Consider the following 15,632-nt stretch of genomic DNA (forward strand, 5'->3'; position numbering starts at 1 on the left):
GCGGGTCCGGCCCCCGGGACGAACCCCCGCGCCGATCTCGCCCCGCTCCTCGGCGAGGGGCGGCTGAGCACCGGAGCGAACGGGTCGGGGCCGTCAGCACGGGATGGACAAGGAGAGGCTGAAGCGCTGGGTCAGCTCGAAGAAAGAGAAAGCTGGGAGGGAATCTGCTGGGTTCGGCTGTTTGGAGGAGATTTCAGAGAAAACGGAGCCAAACTCCACTCAGAACGCAGTGCAAGAGAAGCCCTATGCTGTGGCTCCCATTTGCTCCATCACAGATTCTTTCGCTTTACCACTATTCCTGCTTTTCTATGTCCACATACCAAGCAAACCCCTTTTCCAGTTAGAAACAGAAACTGAAAATGGAAACTGAAAATGGAAACGAAAATTCAATTATTTTAACATCCTCTTTGTTGAATAACAAATCCCCAGAAACTGATGAGGTCACTTGGTAGGACACTATTTCCTTGCTCATGTGCCAGTGCTTGCTTTCAGCCTATCTAGTATAAAAGATCTTACTTGGACCTTTTTCCAGATGGCAAATTTTCTTTCTGTATCTGTCATTTTTTCTCCTTTTGTAAACTTCTTCAGCGCTGCACCATCATCAGTAGCACAGAGCACACATCTGCAATATAAAGTGGAAACACTGGAAATGGCCTTATGGCACATGACCAGAAAATCTGAGAGTGATTGAGAAAGTCACTCAAGTATGGTGATTAAAAAACTGCAGCAACTACTAGAAATGAAGGATTGAGAGATGGACTGAGTGAAGAACATAGCCCCGAATATCTTAAATGAGAGGACTGAGGTGGAAAGGTTCTATATAGATGCTCTGTAATGTGAATCAGGACATCATATCCAGTAGAAAGCATCAAAAGAAAAAGGCCCAAACTGCCTATAACAAAAAATATGGAGGCATGTGCAGTGAAGAAACAATTTCCCCAAATCAAAACATTCAAAGGCAACAGAAATAGCACAAATAATATTCCCAGAGACCTAGAGGAAGCACATAAATGCTACTGGTATGGAAACATTGAAAACTAGTGTCCATCTTGCTAGGCAGATACCTAGAAATCCTTTGCATGGTAATATTGTTTGGATTTGGAATTCTGTAGTGAGAATAACTGTATGAATTGAAGTATCCTATAAATTAGTAATTGTGGGAACCTAATTACGACTGGGATATCACTTTTTGGTCTTTATTTCTATGGGTTAAAGGTACACTCAAAAGAGTTCTTTGCATATTCTGCTATGTCCTGTGGAATTTGACAGAGAGCTTGCAGTACAGATGTGCTTCTGTAGTTTCGTTTTATATAATTGTTGTTGCTTCTTTTTTGTTTTATAGGCATTGCTTTTTCTGGCATTGCTCTTTTGCTTTTTACTCATTCCAGTGAGCTAAAAAAAGTGAAGCCTAAAAAAATTACAATTAAGGTGCTAACTGTTTACTGTATCACTGCTCATTTTAACAGAAACGTACAGAAATAGTAGATGGCAAATCCAGTCTGTTTTCCATTGGTTTTCCATATCTCAGAAGCCTCTGCTTTGCATTGTGCTTCCAAGACTGTTTTCCTCAAGCTTTCTAATAGTCTAAAAATAAAGTCATTACATGAAACAGACACTGACATATTGAAAACAGGATCACCTGCAGTGCAGTACTGATTGACAGGATTACATTTTATAGTGAATAAAATTAAATCTTAGATTTAAAAGTATGTCAGAACTTCTGTTAGGATGCAGTTTAAATTAAATTAGAGCCACACATGCTGTAGTAGCCAGGATTGCAGGTCTCCTACCTCATGCTAGACATCTGTACCTACCAACTGCAGCAGTGTCTGAGCACTTGGATTTTGAGCCATAGAGTTAAGGTCCCCTGTAGCTGAAGCTTGCACACATCCTTGGTGAGAGATCAATATCATCCTATACCCCAGAAAAAATGTTTGTTTAGTATGGATTGGCTACTGAATAACTCGGTGACACACAGTCAGTTGGAATGCTTTGTTCAGGTTATCTCAAAAATGATACAGCAGAAACACTCCCTGAAAAACCTGGGGTGAAATTTGTAATTGAGGTCTAAGAAATCTTTTACCCTGGAGAAGGAGAAGGTGGAGACTGGAATTGAGAGAGAAAATTATGTGTTGACCCTTTTACATATGAACAGGAGAGACAAGGAGAAGACAATGTATTTGAAACTAATACATGTTTGTACAAGTCCTCCCATTCCCAGTATTTATAACCACTAACAGAACAGAAGTAATTGGATTTGTTCTATTTAGTTTAGAGAGCCATAGATTTAGAAGTTGAAAACACAATACTGTGTGCTTACATTTATTTTTTAAATGTATGTGTTATAAAAATCTGAATAAGAGCAATGCAGAGCTAGAATTTTAAACCTGTTTTACACATACTGAATCCATGAATGATATGCCTTTGAAATTTTCTTCAAATACATTGATCTTTTCCATGTTTTTCAGTGAAAAAAAGATTTTGAAAAACAGAATATCAGTAAGTTGACATGAGAAAAAACCCCTGTTTTGTGATTGTTTTTTCTCCAAATGAATGGGGAAAATCCATGGTAATCTTTTGTTTCTTCAGTAGGTGGATACTGAACTGGGCTGGTCACTCCAAGTCATGGGATTCCAGTAAGTTCTGAATCTAACATAAGAATCTAGTTGTGTGGCTTGGTGTGAGGTACTTTAACTTTTTGAAAAAGTTGGTAGACTGTATACTGATTTCGTACATGCACTAGACTATACTGATAGATCTTTATGTATTGTATCAAAAGATAAACAAGTGGAAATAAATTTTGGTACTGCTAAAGTCAAGAAAAGAAGTCAGGAGAATTAACTTTGCTCAGTGCAGTGGGATTTATTTTGTTCAGTCATTAATGGATCTCTATCCATCTTTACCAAACAAGTAAATAATGTCTATTATGACAGTAGCATTCCCCAGGTATATTTCCTTATAAGAGTATTGTAAAGCAAACTTCCCAGTATTAAAATGTACAAATATCCGCAGCCAGGTTAGGAAAAGTTTACTTATTCTATGGTTCATTGCTGTCTGCAAAGAAATGTGGGAGCATGACTTTAGAGATACCTAAAATATGGCCTAAGCTAGAAATTCAAAGTTTAAGCAGCATTAAATATATTATAAGCTGTGAATTGGGACATAAGATCTGTAGTAGTGTATCTATATGCACATGGATGTGTGACAAAAGTGAGGAATATTTTATTAATTTTAAAATTTGTTGTTTTTTTGATCTTTCAGCAGCAGTCATTGAGACTCAGTTCTCGTGGAAAAAAAATCTCATGACCCCCTAAAGCCTTCTCTTACCGAAAAGCAGGTTTATGTTTTCTGGAGGATGCTCATGTGAAAGTCCATGATCATACAAGGAGATGCATTTTCAGCTAGCACATTGAGTTTTGATTAAAAAGGCAAAGTCTATGCAGCTGATGTTGCATTCAGTCCTCTCATCAGAGACTGTGATGAAGACCCATATGCCTGATTTTCAGATACCAACTCAGATACAACTTTATTGCTAATTATAACACACAAGCATGTCAGCTTACTCTGGAGGAATAGGTAAGGTGGAGTTCTGGCATGCACAGCTTGTCAGATGTGAGGCAGTCAAGCACACAAGCCAAAATGTAATACTCAGACATCAAATTACCAGATAAAGTTCATAAGCAGGAGCCCTGGAGACATTTATATATAAAGATATAGAAAGATGTGAGATACTTCTTTGGAAAGGCAGGCTGTCACTTTCCAAAATGGACGTGGAAGTGGATTGGAGCCTTTTTCTTGACACAGACAGGAAAAAACCCTCTAGGAGTGGAAGTCACAGGGCACAATTCTCAGAGGTGGTTAAGCCATTTTAAAACAATTTTTGGACTTATGCATATTAAATAGTTTTCAGAATCTAGATTTCAGTGCCTTCTAAAGAAAATGTTTTTAATAATATTCAAAGAGTTGACTATGAACTTGTATTTTAATAGTCTAAAGAAATTTATGAGATACTTTAGACTATACTTTTGTATAATGTAGGAGATACATTATTAGCTTATTTTAATATATTAAATATTAAATATATGTCAGATATGAAATAAAAACAGAATATGCAGATGAGTGGAAAGCAGTAACAGCAATGAGATGAGACAGGTAAATCACGATCAAATAGCATCTGCAGCTTGATCTGAAAAAGGCAGTTCATTATTAAAAAAGGAACACATAAGATTTCTAGTACAATTCTTTAAAACTATCTGCATAAAAATGCTGTTGGAAATGTGGATTAGAAAAGATGTTTGCACAGAAATTAAAAGATCATACAGATCTTTGTAGAAGATACCTGGACAAAATGCAGGAATAGTCCTGCAATTCCTCAGGGAGCAGGTAACCTTGATAATGGACTGCTTTTGTTACAGGAGAAGACAAATTTTAGAATTTCTAAAGGAAATGGGTTTTAATAGGACAACAGCCAAGTCAAAATAGCAGTGCTGATTAGGGAGAAAATTAAGGCATTTGAAAGTAAATGACAGTATTAGAGGCTGTTAATTGGTATGTCTTTCCTAGGTGTTTGAGTGAATTCCAATATCTTAATAGTGACTTACCTAGAATATTTTACCTTTGCAACACAGAAAATACTTCTCCCAGCCTAATATTTCTTACACAGCAGGCCACATTATCAGATTCATCCTCTTCTGCAGTGATCCTTCCACACACTCGGATGCCAACAGTCTAGACCAGGTAAGGCAGCTATACGCTTTCCATGAACAGCAGCCAGCAATTAGCAACTCATCTGCACTTTTTATACTGAACGTTAGCTTCGAAGTAAGGCTGTCAATTCTAGATCCCCTGTCTGCTGCTTTGACTCTGTGTCTGAAATCCATCTGAAATATACTTATTTTTCTCCTTCTTAAAGACCTCTTTCTTTCCCAAGCCAGGAGCTTGCAAGACCCTGTACAAAGCACCAGCATTTGGACTAGTGGTTAGAACCTTGTGTATAAAGTGTTGGCATAACTTGGTGAAGATGTATTTTCATTTTGTAGTAAAGCTATTTTCATGAAGCTTAAGAGGTTCTGTAATCAAATTATGTGTACATGGAAACAAAAATAAGGCATTCCTTGAAATGCTCTGTGAGGAAACTGGTACAGAAGTCCCTGAAATGCTGTAAAAGGAAGATGTATACATGGGTTACAGGAGTTGCAGACCATCTCCTGTGAAGAGGGGATTAAAATCAACATCACACCTATATAGGGTCTTACCAAGGAACAGTCACAGTGTGCAGAAATACATTAGCATGTTTTTAATTTGTAATCAAATTGCAAGGTGAGAATTTCCCTCTAGCGTATAGCAGAGGAAAAAAACAAGATACAAACATTATGCACAGCAATTGCACTAATATAGAGCTGTCAGTTACAATGCATCTTTACTAGAAGGCAGGATAAAAAGTGTTCACATTCAGATTGTTTAATTAGCACAAGTAATGGTTACAATCATTAGAAGTATATTATTTTCCATGGGTGTTTGAGTGAGATCCCTGCAGATCCTTCATGGCTGCATAATCTTTCAGGAACCAGAAATAAAAATATAGGTTCTCCAACTTCAAATGCAGAGATTCTTAAAACGAGATTGTATATACCAAGACTTACTCTTCTCTAGCAATAGGAACTTGCAGTCCCAAGAGTACACGACTGTGTTTGAGCAAATGTGACAAGGAGTCAATCGATCAACACAAGAAATACAGCTACAATCAGGACAGGAAACCAACAGACAAGGCCTGGCTGCTTTGTGATTTAAAAATGTGTTCTTTCTTCCTACTGACTTCTCTATTTACACTCCATTTTATTCAGATGCACATGATGTGACACAAAGATACATATTCATGATTATGTTTCTGCTTCCACAGTTTCATTATGTTACAGGAAATAGCGTAACATAACGTGTAGGCTTGTATCCATTAGCACAGTGAAAAGGCACCTAACAATTTTCAGGTATAATGGAATTGCTGGCAAGCTTGAGCATACAAGCCCCAGACAGAACAGGAACAGTTTTCAAGCTGTCAGAGGCACAGTGAAGGTCACTGTACCAAAGAGAAATTTCTTTCATCCTCACACAAGAAATCAAATATGCCTTCCTCAAAAATCCGTACAAAGCTATTTCCCAATGTTTTGGAAACTGCTTGACATGTAAAGACTGACAACTTGTTGTCTTCATAATATGTAAAGTCACTTCTATGAGACACCCAAGATGTCCCAGTTATGTCACTCAAAATGAGTACTCATCTTTGAGTAAGGTGAACTCAGAATCTTAATATGCAAGATAAAGAGGTAAATAAACCTGCTACAAGCTGTAGCCAGGAGTGAATCACTAAGGCTAAAGATACTGAAGTGAAAACCAGAGTAATGTTCAAGTTCATGGGGTCTGGAAAGAAACACAAATTAAGACCAATCTCAGTGGCTGCCCTTTCAGTTAGATAAGGTTGTTTAGTCTTTGATAGGTTGTAGGGAAAAAATTAGCTCAGCTAACCAAAAAAAACACTGACAGCAACAGAAAATCCAGACCGTGAGTCACATGAGTGCACCCGATCTGCACAGTAACAGATCCTTGGAACAAAGGAGCTTTCTATTCATTCCCAAGTAAAGGGTGATAGTCAGGACAAAGCTGGACAGTGCAGCACAGAAGAGCACCAGGAACAGCATCTGCAAAGGCTGGTTTAGTTTCCCATGGTTGGCATAACTACAGCAGGCTTGGCAATGGTGGCATCTTCTTCTTTCCATTGAGAAATGATAGTTTTCAGCTGTGTATAGAACTGCACTCCCTGGAGGAAAAGAGAGATCCACAGATCAGATATTTGGCCTTATGAATTCCTCAGGTCATACACTAGTGGTATGTCAAACAGTTTTTGCTTTATGCAAACAGGATTGAGTTTTCTTCTGAGAAAACTATTGTCAGCCTATTCTTTTTATCAGTTTCACTAAGATTCTGATTGTATGAGAAAGCTTGCTAGTTATTTCTCCCTTCTCAAATCTCCTAAAAAGACTTGCATTTTTTTACTTAAGGAAAAAAAAAGAGGAGGGGGCTATCTATAATTGTGACATGCTTTATGGTGATCACTGGCTGGTTTTCAGTTTTCCTGGTTGAAATGGCTTCAAGGTCTCCTCACTAATGAGGTCTGATGACCATCTCCCCATTGCCATTTATACCATGATTTATCACAACTCAACCCAATAGAGTACTCTGAATCAGAAAGTTACCTGTTTGCCATAGAAATTAGTGTCCCCTCTGAAAGAAGCACGAGAGCCGGTGAAAGAGAACATGGGCAGAGGCACGGGGATTGGAACGTTGACTCCCACCTACACCAAAGGAAAGATGCCATTAGTCACAAGAAGCAGATTGCAGAGCACTTTCCAGAGGCTTCTACATTTTGTTTCCTTATATCTGAGGCTGGGTACTGCTGGCTGAGAGGACAGTGATTACAGCTGGTTACCCACTGTAAATGGTGAAGGATAAAAGCAACAATCCTAGCTAGAACATACCTGCCCCACATCTACTAAGTGAGAATATTTCCGAGCTGTGGCCCCATTGGTGGTGAAGATTGCAGTTCCATTCCCATAGGGGTTATTGTTCACCATCTCAATGGCATCATCCAAAGTGTCTGCTTCCAGCACCACTAGGACCGGCCCAAAGATTTCCTCCTTGTAGCAAGTCATGTTTGGCTGCCAATACAAAGAGCAGAAAAAGCAACTTCTATGAAGGATATAATAAAAATATCGTAGTGAATAGGATATAAGAAACACACATGCTGTTAGTACTCACAATATTCCTAGGACTGATCATACTGCATGACCAGGCCATCCTTCAGTCCTCCTTACCTCTCTACCATTTCCCGTGCCCTGTCCTCTATCATTATCATTATCTTCATTATTATCATTATCATTATCTTCATTAAAGAAGGCACCCTTTTCATGTCCAGAGTGCTCTCTGCTTTTACTGCCTGCATTACAATGAGTATTTCATTGACACTGTACGAGGGAAAGCTGAGCCATTTATGGCCTTTCTACCTGGTGATCATTGATTACTGACTGATTTGGCTAACCCATTTTTCAGCTGACCCTGCAATATACATTTACAAGCACTGGTTTTGGTCATCTTACCTTGACTTTGGCAAGGATCGTTGGTCCAACAAAATTGCCATTTTCATAACCCTTCACTTTGACATTACGTCCATCCAGGAGAAGGCTGGCACCTTCTTTTACTCCTTTCTCAATCAGACTGCAAACCCGTTCCTTAGCCTGGGGACTGATTAGTGGCCCAAGATCTGCTCCAGGCTGGTCTCCTGTGAAGAGGCAGAGACAATTAACTCTGACAATGTCCTTTTCATAGGCATCTGTTGTGGAGATAACTACACTAGAAGGAAAAATCTGAAAATCGTGATGTTTCTGAGACACAGAACAAAGATTTGAGACATTGAGGAACAGGAGCAATAGCCTGCAGCTCTCATAATCAACAAGGAAACACCAGGAAGCCAAAATTCAATAACATATTATTCTCAGGAAGGAAACTTTTCCCCTTTGCAGCACTTTATTGAATATAAACAAAACATAATTCCCCTAGAATTAATAACAGTCTAGCTTTTCCAAAGTACTTGTTTCCATTTTTCTTCTTTTACTGCATGTTTACTGTTGAAATGAGGTTGCTATATAAATGGCAGATATGAGTTAAACATAGGATTTAACCTCAAATCTCCAGTTAAAACAAGACTGATCCTGTAAACATTGCATCACAGTCCCACCAGCCAGCTGAAAACACATTCCTACCTCCAAGTAGGGCTGGGTTTCCCAGTCCAGACAATCTGCTAGCTCCTACCCCTGCACATCAAACCTGTGGTGCCAATAGCTCCAAGGGTGACAACATGGTATGGCAGATAAGCTGACCTAAAAAGCTATGGTTGTACAGAAGTGAAGTACCTTGTAAAAATTATCTCAGTCTGTACCTGCATTTACTCGTAGATTTTTGGCTCTGTCCACAAGCTCTGGCAGCCATTTCTGAGCTTCTCCTACTAGAATTGCTGTAGACAGGGCCATGCAGCGTTGGCCAGCTGCTCCAAAAGCAGCTCCAACCAGCTGGTTCAAGGTGTTTTCTTTATTGGCATCAGGCATCACCACACCATGGTTCTTGGCTCCCTGAAAAACAACACACAGTCTCCCATTATTAAGCACCCCAGATTGTTTCTTCTCTAGCCCTCTGGCAATGACTTCTTATAGTAGCTATGATTCTGCTACCAACAGGCTGGCAAGAGAGCAGCCTTATCACTTAGCTATCAGCAGCACAGTCAGCTTCTGCTGCTGAGTGGTGTGGTGTCTCTTAACAGGAGAGGTAGCCTATGTGCTAAAGTGTGCTCTGTTCAGAGACATTACCATGTTGGCCTGGACTCTCTTGCCATTCCGGGATCCTCTCTCATAGATGTACTCGCCAGCCTGATTAGATCCCACAAAGCTGATTGCTCTGATATCCGGATGGTCACAAATGAAATTCACAGCTTCAAATAGGAAATAATACATTATAACTGTGGTGCACAAATGCTTCCCTCCATTCCCATCCCCACAGCGCTAAATCTATGTATCTTTCTTATCAAAATTCTTGCCTCTGTTTCCTACATCTAAGTTCCCTGAAAGCCTGGCTGTGCAACTTTTCACTCACTTCTTAGCACACATACTCCTACCCTTTCTCCATACTCCTGGCTCTCTTACATCTCTTCATGCTTTGAGCACCTCCCAGGGTGTCTGAGCAATGCCAAAGTGAAGTTACTGTTCTCTATTTGTATCATCGTGTCCTGAAGCTACTTGTGTCCTATAAGAAATAGCATGTTAGGAGCCAGGATACTGGCATCCACTGTATAGTCAGTGAGGCATTTAATTCTTGTTCAGGCTTCCTTGCGAAACCAAGATGATTTATCTACTTATTTCAGCTGCAGTTTAGGTTGCTAAATACAATTTGAGCACTTACATGCCTTAAGAACTCTGACCCAAATCCCCAAAATTTTGTTCACTGTATCTCCTGAAAGATCTGGTGCAAGGTGACAGAGAATCTCCCACTCAACTTTCAGCTTCATCAACAGAGCTGAAGCACCTGGCCAAACCTATCTAACAGCAGCAGTCTCAGACTCTCCAACTGGTCCCTCCCACTGAGCACACATCACAACACAGGCACTCATCATCTCCCAGGAAGGGTTGTTATTGTTATTACCTTCATGTTGTCCATGGATAATATTCAGAGTCCCATCGGGGGCACCAGCATCCTGAAACAGCTTGGCAAGGAACATCAGTGCTCCTGGTACACGCTCAGATGGTTTCATCAAGAAGGTGTTTCCACAAACCATAGCCATGGGGAACATCCAAAGAGGAATCATGGCTGGGAAGTTGAATGGTGCAATTCCAGCACACACACCCAGAGGCAGGCGGTAGGTGTAAGTGTCCATGTCTTTAGTGATGGAGGGCATGGTCTCTCCAAGGATGAGGGATGTCACACTGCAAGCATGTTCAACCACCTCTGCGGCAGAAAGGACAATACACTGCTGGATGATCTGTTAACAATGAGTTCCCAAACTCCCTTTTCACTACTGCCTTGATCCACCTCTTTCTTCCAGCCTCTTCTCCTACAACTTAAAACTCATTGTGCTCCAGAAAATCTCTCTGCCAAGCATTGTGAACAAATTATGAATGGATTCTCTCTTGACCACACTACACATCACTGTGATAGGAGCACAGACACAACAGCCCCAGTACAAAACTGAGTACCTGGGACTCAACCTTAGATATCTGAGCACAGGTGAGAAGTTTTTATCTTTTTTAGTAATCTGCAGTCACTCCTAGAAAAAGCTCTAACAACTTGGAAGTTATTTAAAGATATTCTGTCTAAGAAAACTCTTCATCTTAGAGTTACAATTGACACTTCTCTTTGAGTTGGAGGCTATAAAGGGAGCAACATGTACAGAGCCATCAGTTGCTCAGGAGACCTCATCCCTCCCTGTGGGTTCACAGCCCCCTTTTTTAACAGGAGGAGCCAGCAGCTTACGGAGGCCTCGGAAAACATCTCCCTCAGCATCAGCCAGGGTCTTCCCTTGCTCAAAGGTGATGAGTTTGGAAATTTCTTTCTGGAAACAGAAAACACAAAGTTTATGAGTGTTAGAAAAGTGCCCACCCATGAAATAGAGTGCAAGGATAGGACAGAATTAACAGAGTTGAATATGACAATGAATAGACTGAACAGAACCCAGAAAAACCTACACTGACTGATTTGCTCCTTGTAGACAAGAAACCAATAACCCACATAAGTGACGTTTTAGAAAAGATCATCCTAGGATGGCTTGTACTCTAATGCTTTCAGGTATGACACCACAGACACACCATAAAAGCAATTAGAGAAGCCCAAAAACATATTAACATACTTGTCTTCATCAACTGGCATGTTCCATCAAGGCTCAAAGCTCCTTCTGCGGTCTCTTGGTAAAGGGACAAATTCAGAGTAATATTCCCTAAGAAGTGCTGCCTCTCTGTTACCATTTGATGGGAATTGTTTTTCTCTCGACTGTCTCAGTTGGCTTGATCATGGCAACACCTCATCAAGAACTCTGTAAACCCAAGTCTCTCAATTTAGTTCCTAAAATCAGCTGCAATGCATTCAGCCATAGCCATCACACACAGCCATGGCGTCTCACCAGATTGTCTTTGATGAGCTGTTGATAACGCAGAAAGATTTGCTGGCGACTCAAAACAGATGTTTCTGACCAGTTCCAAAAAGCCTTTTTGCAGGAAGCCACAGCTGCCTCCATCTCACTGGGTGTGGCTTTCGGTACACGACCAACCACCTCATTTGTGGCCTGAAAGAGAAAACAAATTGCATCAAAACTCAACTTTTCCCATCTGTCCCCACCAACCATTCAAGAATCCTTTCACAGCACACATCTAATATTCTTGTTCTACAAGGAGTTGTGTTTCTGAGGGCAGAGCACAAAGGAGATGCTTTCCTTGATTGCACACAAAAGGCCTGGGCTACAACTGGAGTAATTCTGAAAATCTGAAAACTCCAAATACCTCAAATTAGGCACTCAGAAAACTGCAAATGCAGTGCTGATTTCCAAGCTGGAGTTGAACTGATTTGTCTATCTTGAAACTTCTAGAGAGTATAAGGCAAAAGTTTCTGTGGGCTGTAGTCTTTTCCCTCTCCATCCATGGTTCATCTGGCTGTCCCTCTTGCACATTAAATGAGGCAATATTCCTTTGGGAAAAGCAATACATAACTGTGCAATTGCCAGTGATGTTAGCTTACCTATACCTCAGGCCAAAGTACTATATTTACATGCAACCGTAGCCCTACAGTATTTTAACTTCAAGCTCGTTGCCAGTTTAACCTCCTTCGAATGTTCTCTTAAAAATTAGATCTGCTTTGACATGACAAAAATTTCAGATATATCACTAAAAGAGAAACTACTCAAAACAAGAGGAAGAAAATTAATCAAGAACACCGGTTGCTGCATAGAGACCAAATGAGCTTCATGAACATGGCTTGCAGCTCTGATCATTTCCACAAAGCAAAGGAAAATAGAGCTTTACAGAGAAGATTTAGAAACTGCTAAATGCTTACTGGGGAGGCCAGGAGGGTCAGAATTCTGAGTGCAACCTCATTTCCATTTGTCTTTGGTGGAGTACGTAGACAATATAAGTGCTACTTATCTATTTTGCACTGCATAGCATCCAACTTCTAACTTCTCTGTGATCGTTGTGGGTCACAGATAGAAGCTCTCTGAAAGGAGAGGAGCTTCAGCTGTGAGGATTTTTCACCTTTTTACTCTGAGAGTACTTCACATTCAGCTAGCATCAAATCGCACCCAGTTGATTTCATATACAGGGTGAAGGACACCATTCAGAAATTTGACATACTTATCAAAGAGCCCTTCCATGAAAAAAAAAATATAACCAGAGTTTAAACTTCCTTTCTGGAGATCAGGGGCTTACTATGTGAGGGAGGTAAGGGAGATAGTAACTTTTCTCAGACTGACATTTGATGTGAAAAGGAAACTGAGAGGCTGTAGTCTACCTTAAGCTCCATGTCTAAACCTTTCTCAAGAAATATAAGTATGTTTTTCTTCTGCCATATCCCTGAAGAGAGGCACAGACCTTTGTTTCACACTGATCACTGTTTATATAAGCTGAGACCATTTCACTTACCGGGTTGTGGATATCAATCCATTCAGTAGTTTTGGACTCAATGAACTTCCCATCAATGAAGAGTTTGGTTGTTGGCTGTGGAGGTCAAAACACTGGACAGTGAGTTATTTTTGTCTCAACATGCCTAAATACCAGTGTGCCATATTACATGCAAGCCTTCATCATTTACTGCTATGTGCACCACTACAGAGTCTAGATCCAGCCTTCACAGCAAGACCCAGCTAACTGCTCTCTGCCCCATTTTTCTCCCACTTGACACCAAAATGGCCAAAATTCTTTCTAAGAGCAGTTATAGAAAAAATACATTGCTCTGCTTATGTTCAGAATTATTTCTATCTATTTAATAAAAAACTGAAAAACTGCAACTCATAAATTGTGAATTTATGTGTGAACTGTTCAGAGGAAACAGTTAATAATTCACTCATGGGAATTCCATGAACCCAGTGCAGACTGTACCACTGTCCCATGTGCCTCCTTCCCATCAAGCCACTAAGCAGGTTCGTCTTTCCAGTTCATAGCTTTAGGCAGAAAATTGGACTTTCCCCACCCCTCACTCGGTCCTGCAACTAAAAGCAAGGAACCTGCATCTGTGGACTGTCCTGGCTGGCAGCACAGAAAACAGAAACTTTCCCACTCAGATGAAGAGGAGGGGCAAGGAAAGTTTGTAATAAGGAGTTCAGGCAAACATTGAACAGAACAGAAAGCAGAGGTAAAACCTGTAGTTAGCATTAGATAGGCAATAAAAGCGTACCATGCAGGAAAACAAATTGTGACTGTATAAATTAAGAAACTAGAAAAGAGGAGTTGACATTGGGAGGTAAGGAGAAAACTAGGAGAAAACAAGAACCAGTTAATCATGACACAAATCCATGACTTGGGGAGAACAGGTAAGAGAAAGGGGAAATTGATCTTCTGTATGAATAACAGAAAGGGGACAGATCAACAGAACAGGTATATATAAACCCAAATATATCAGAAAACTGAAGAAATTATGATGTGGAATTATGAAAGGGAGATGAGGACTTGGACACTATCCAAAGTGTAATGAAGAAAAAGAGATCGGAGGAAGAATCAGGAACATAAATGGTATTAGGTGGATAAGTAATGACAGTGAAAACAGGATGACAATGAAAGAAAAAAAATTTGAGGAAGAGAGGCAGAAGTCTGTGCCTACGAAAACACAATCTCCTCTAGAACCTGGAAGGAAGTACAGGAAATCTGAGTGCCTTGACCGAAGTTCCTGACTGTCAGAAAAACTGCTGGTCTAAAGAATGACAAACTCCTATGGCTATCAATCACCATTAGCCTCAGTGCCATGTCTCTGCAATGGAGCTACAAATTCCAGTGCTTTATGACCCACACAGACCTCAATGCAATGGAGTTCATGTTTTTTTCAAGTTGCTTAAAAAGAGTATCTCAGAAATTGAACACGAAACAAAAATATTTTAAAGCAAGCCACGAAATGCTGAATTAAAATTAATTGCACTTTTTCTGTAAGATTGCCACCTTTTTTGTTTTTTCTGTAGAGAATGCCCCTGCTGTGGAAACATGGACGGTAGTAAAGAAAACTATTTGTGGGACCCTGGTTTCGAGTTCGGAAGTGTGCAGCCATGGACAGTGGAGGAAAAAAGGCAGTACAACAACTAAAGCTGTTCGATACGGTCCGAAGGAAACCAGATCCTCCCTCTGTCGCAAACAGATGCATGAAGCCAGTCCAGAGCCACCCGGAGTAACGCGAGGTGACAGCGGCCACCACTCGGCTCCGGAGTCTGACAAATCGGACACAGAACTTTTTTCCGTCCCTCCCGTCAAGCACGGGGAGCAGTGCCGATGTTTGTTCCACCGGACTCACCCGGACCCATCGGGGTTCCAGCCGAACCGGCGGGAACGGCCTTAGCAGAACAGACCCGAGGGAAGTGTCCAGCGGGCAGCGGCGGCGGCGCTCGGGGCTCTCCGCACCTCCCTCCCTCCCCCGCCCACCGGCTCGGACGGGCACTCACCACCGAGGAAGAGAAGGGCGCGGCGACTGAGGTGATCCAGGGGGCACCGGCTCTCCGCGGCAGCTGGACGGGGGGAAGCACAAACCACCTCAGGGCGGGTCAGGCAGCACCTCCCTCCGACCCCACTTCGCCTGCTCCCCTCCCGGACCGACCCCCCGCGCGGTCCCGGGGCCAGGTCAGCCGCGACCCTCTGCGCCCCCCGAGCCGCGGGAGCCGCCGCGGGCCGGGAGCGGCCGCCTCACCCTGAGCGCCACGCGGCGCCGCCCGCCCCACGCCCCGCGCGCCGCCGCCGCCGCCGCCATCCCGACCCAGGGTCGCTGCTCCGCGGCCCCCGACGGCGCCCCCCGCCCCGCCCCGCCTCGGGCCCCGCCCTCGCGCCGCCCTCTGCCAATCGCCGCCGGCAGCCGCTCCG

The 15,632-nt window shown here is 41.8% G+C and overlaps 2 protein-coding genes across 4 annotated transcripts; one reads left to right on the forward strand and one right to left on the reverse strand.

Moving 5' to 3' along the window:
• The first annotated feature begins 27 nt into the window (after window positions 1-27).
• On the forward strand, window positions 28-15,171 carry LOC106861386 (uncharacterized). Of its 3 annotated transcripts, none has more exons than XM_088167324.1 (3): window positions 28-1,019; window positions 2,590-2,636; window positions 14,747-15,167. In XM_088167324.1, the coding sequence occupies exons 1-3, from the start codon at window positions 907-909 to the stop codon at window positions 15,115-15,117; spliced, it is 531 nt and encodes a 176-aa protein (XP_088023450.1). In that variant the 5' UTR covers window positions 28-906; the 3' UTR covers window positions 15,118-15,167. The 3 variants fall into 3 exon arrangements, 1 of the variants encoding a protein (XP_088023450.1); XR_015804619.1 differs by lacking the exon at window positions 14,747-15,167 and adding an exon at window positions 3,262-5,063 and having other exon boundaries at window positions 32-1,019; XR_015804618.1 differs by having other exon boundaries at window positions 28-4,737; window positions 14,747-15,171.
• ALDH6A1 (aldehyde dehydrogenase 6 family member A1) lies at window positions 5,282-15,541 on the reverse strand. Its single transcript, XM_014890442.2, has 12 exons — window positions 15,463-15,541; window positions 15,221-15,283; window positions 13,221-13,295; window positions 11,711-11,872; window positions 11,068-11,146; window positions 10,240-10,542; window positions 9,411-9,532; window positions 8,987-9,176; window positions 8,148-8,329; window positions 7,530-7,709; window positions 7,248-7,346; window positions 5,282-6,811 (listed from the first exon to the last, which is right to left on the reverse strand). The coding sequence occupies exons 1-12, from the start codon at window positions 15,520-15,522 to the stop codon at window positions 6,707-6,709; spliced, it is 1,620 nt and encodes a 539-aa protein (XP_014745928.1). The 5' UTR covers window positions 15,523-15,541; the 3' UTR covers window positions 5,282-6,706.
• Between the last annotated feature and the right edge of the window lie 91 nt (window positions 15,542-15,632).

The sequence above is a fragment of the Sturnus vulgaris genome, chromosome 6 (assembly GCF_052056855.1).
Source record: "Sturnus vulgaris isolate bStuVul1 chromosome 6, bStuVul1.hap1, whole genome shotgun sequence".
In the NCBI taxonomy this organism is placed as follows: domain Eukaryota; kingdom Metazoa; phylum Chordata; class Aves; order Passeriformes; family Sturnidae; genus Sturnus; species Sturnus vulgaris.

Coding starts and splice junctions, on each gene's coding strand:
- ALDH6A1 (XM_014890442.2), bottom strand. CDS start 15,522: ATGGCGGCGGCGGCGGCGGCGCGCGGGGCGTGGGGCGGGCGGCGCCGC. Junction 11,147..11,710: donor AGCTCATCAAAGACAATCTG/GTGAGACGCCAT, acceptor TTCTGTTTCCAG/AAAGAAATTTCCAAACTCAT. Junction 6,812..7,247: donor CTAATTTCTATGGCAAACAG/GTAACTTTCTGA, acceptor CTTTTCCTCCAG/GGAGTGCAGTTCTATACACA.
- LOC106861386 (XM_088167324.1), top strand. CDS start 907: ATGGAGGCATGTGCAGTGAAGAAACAATTTCCCCAAATCAAAACATTC. Junction 1,020..2,589: donor GAAGCACATAAATGCTACTG/GTATGGAAACAT, acceptor TTGTTTCTTCAG/TAGGTGGATACTGAACTGGG. Junction 2,637..14,746: donor CTCCAAGTCATGGGATTCCA/GTAAGTTCTGAA, acceptor TTTTTTCTGTAG/AGAATGCCCCTGCTGTGGAA.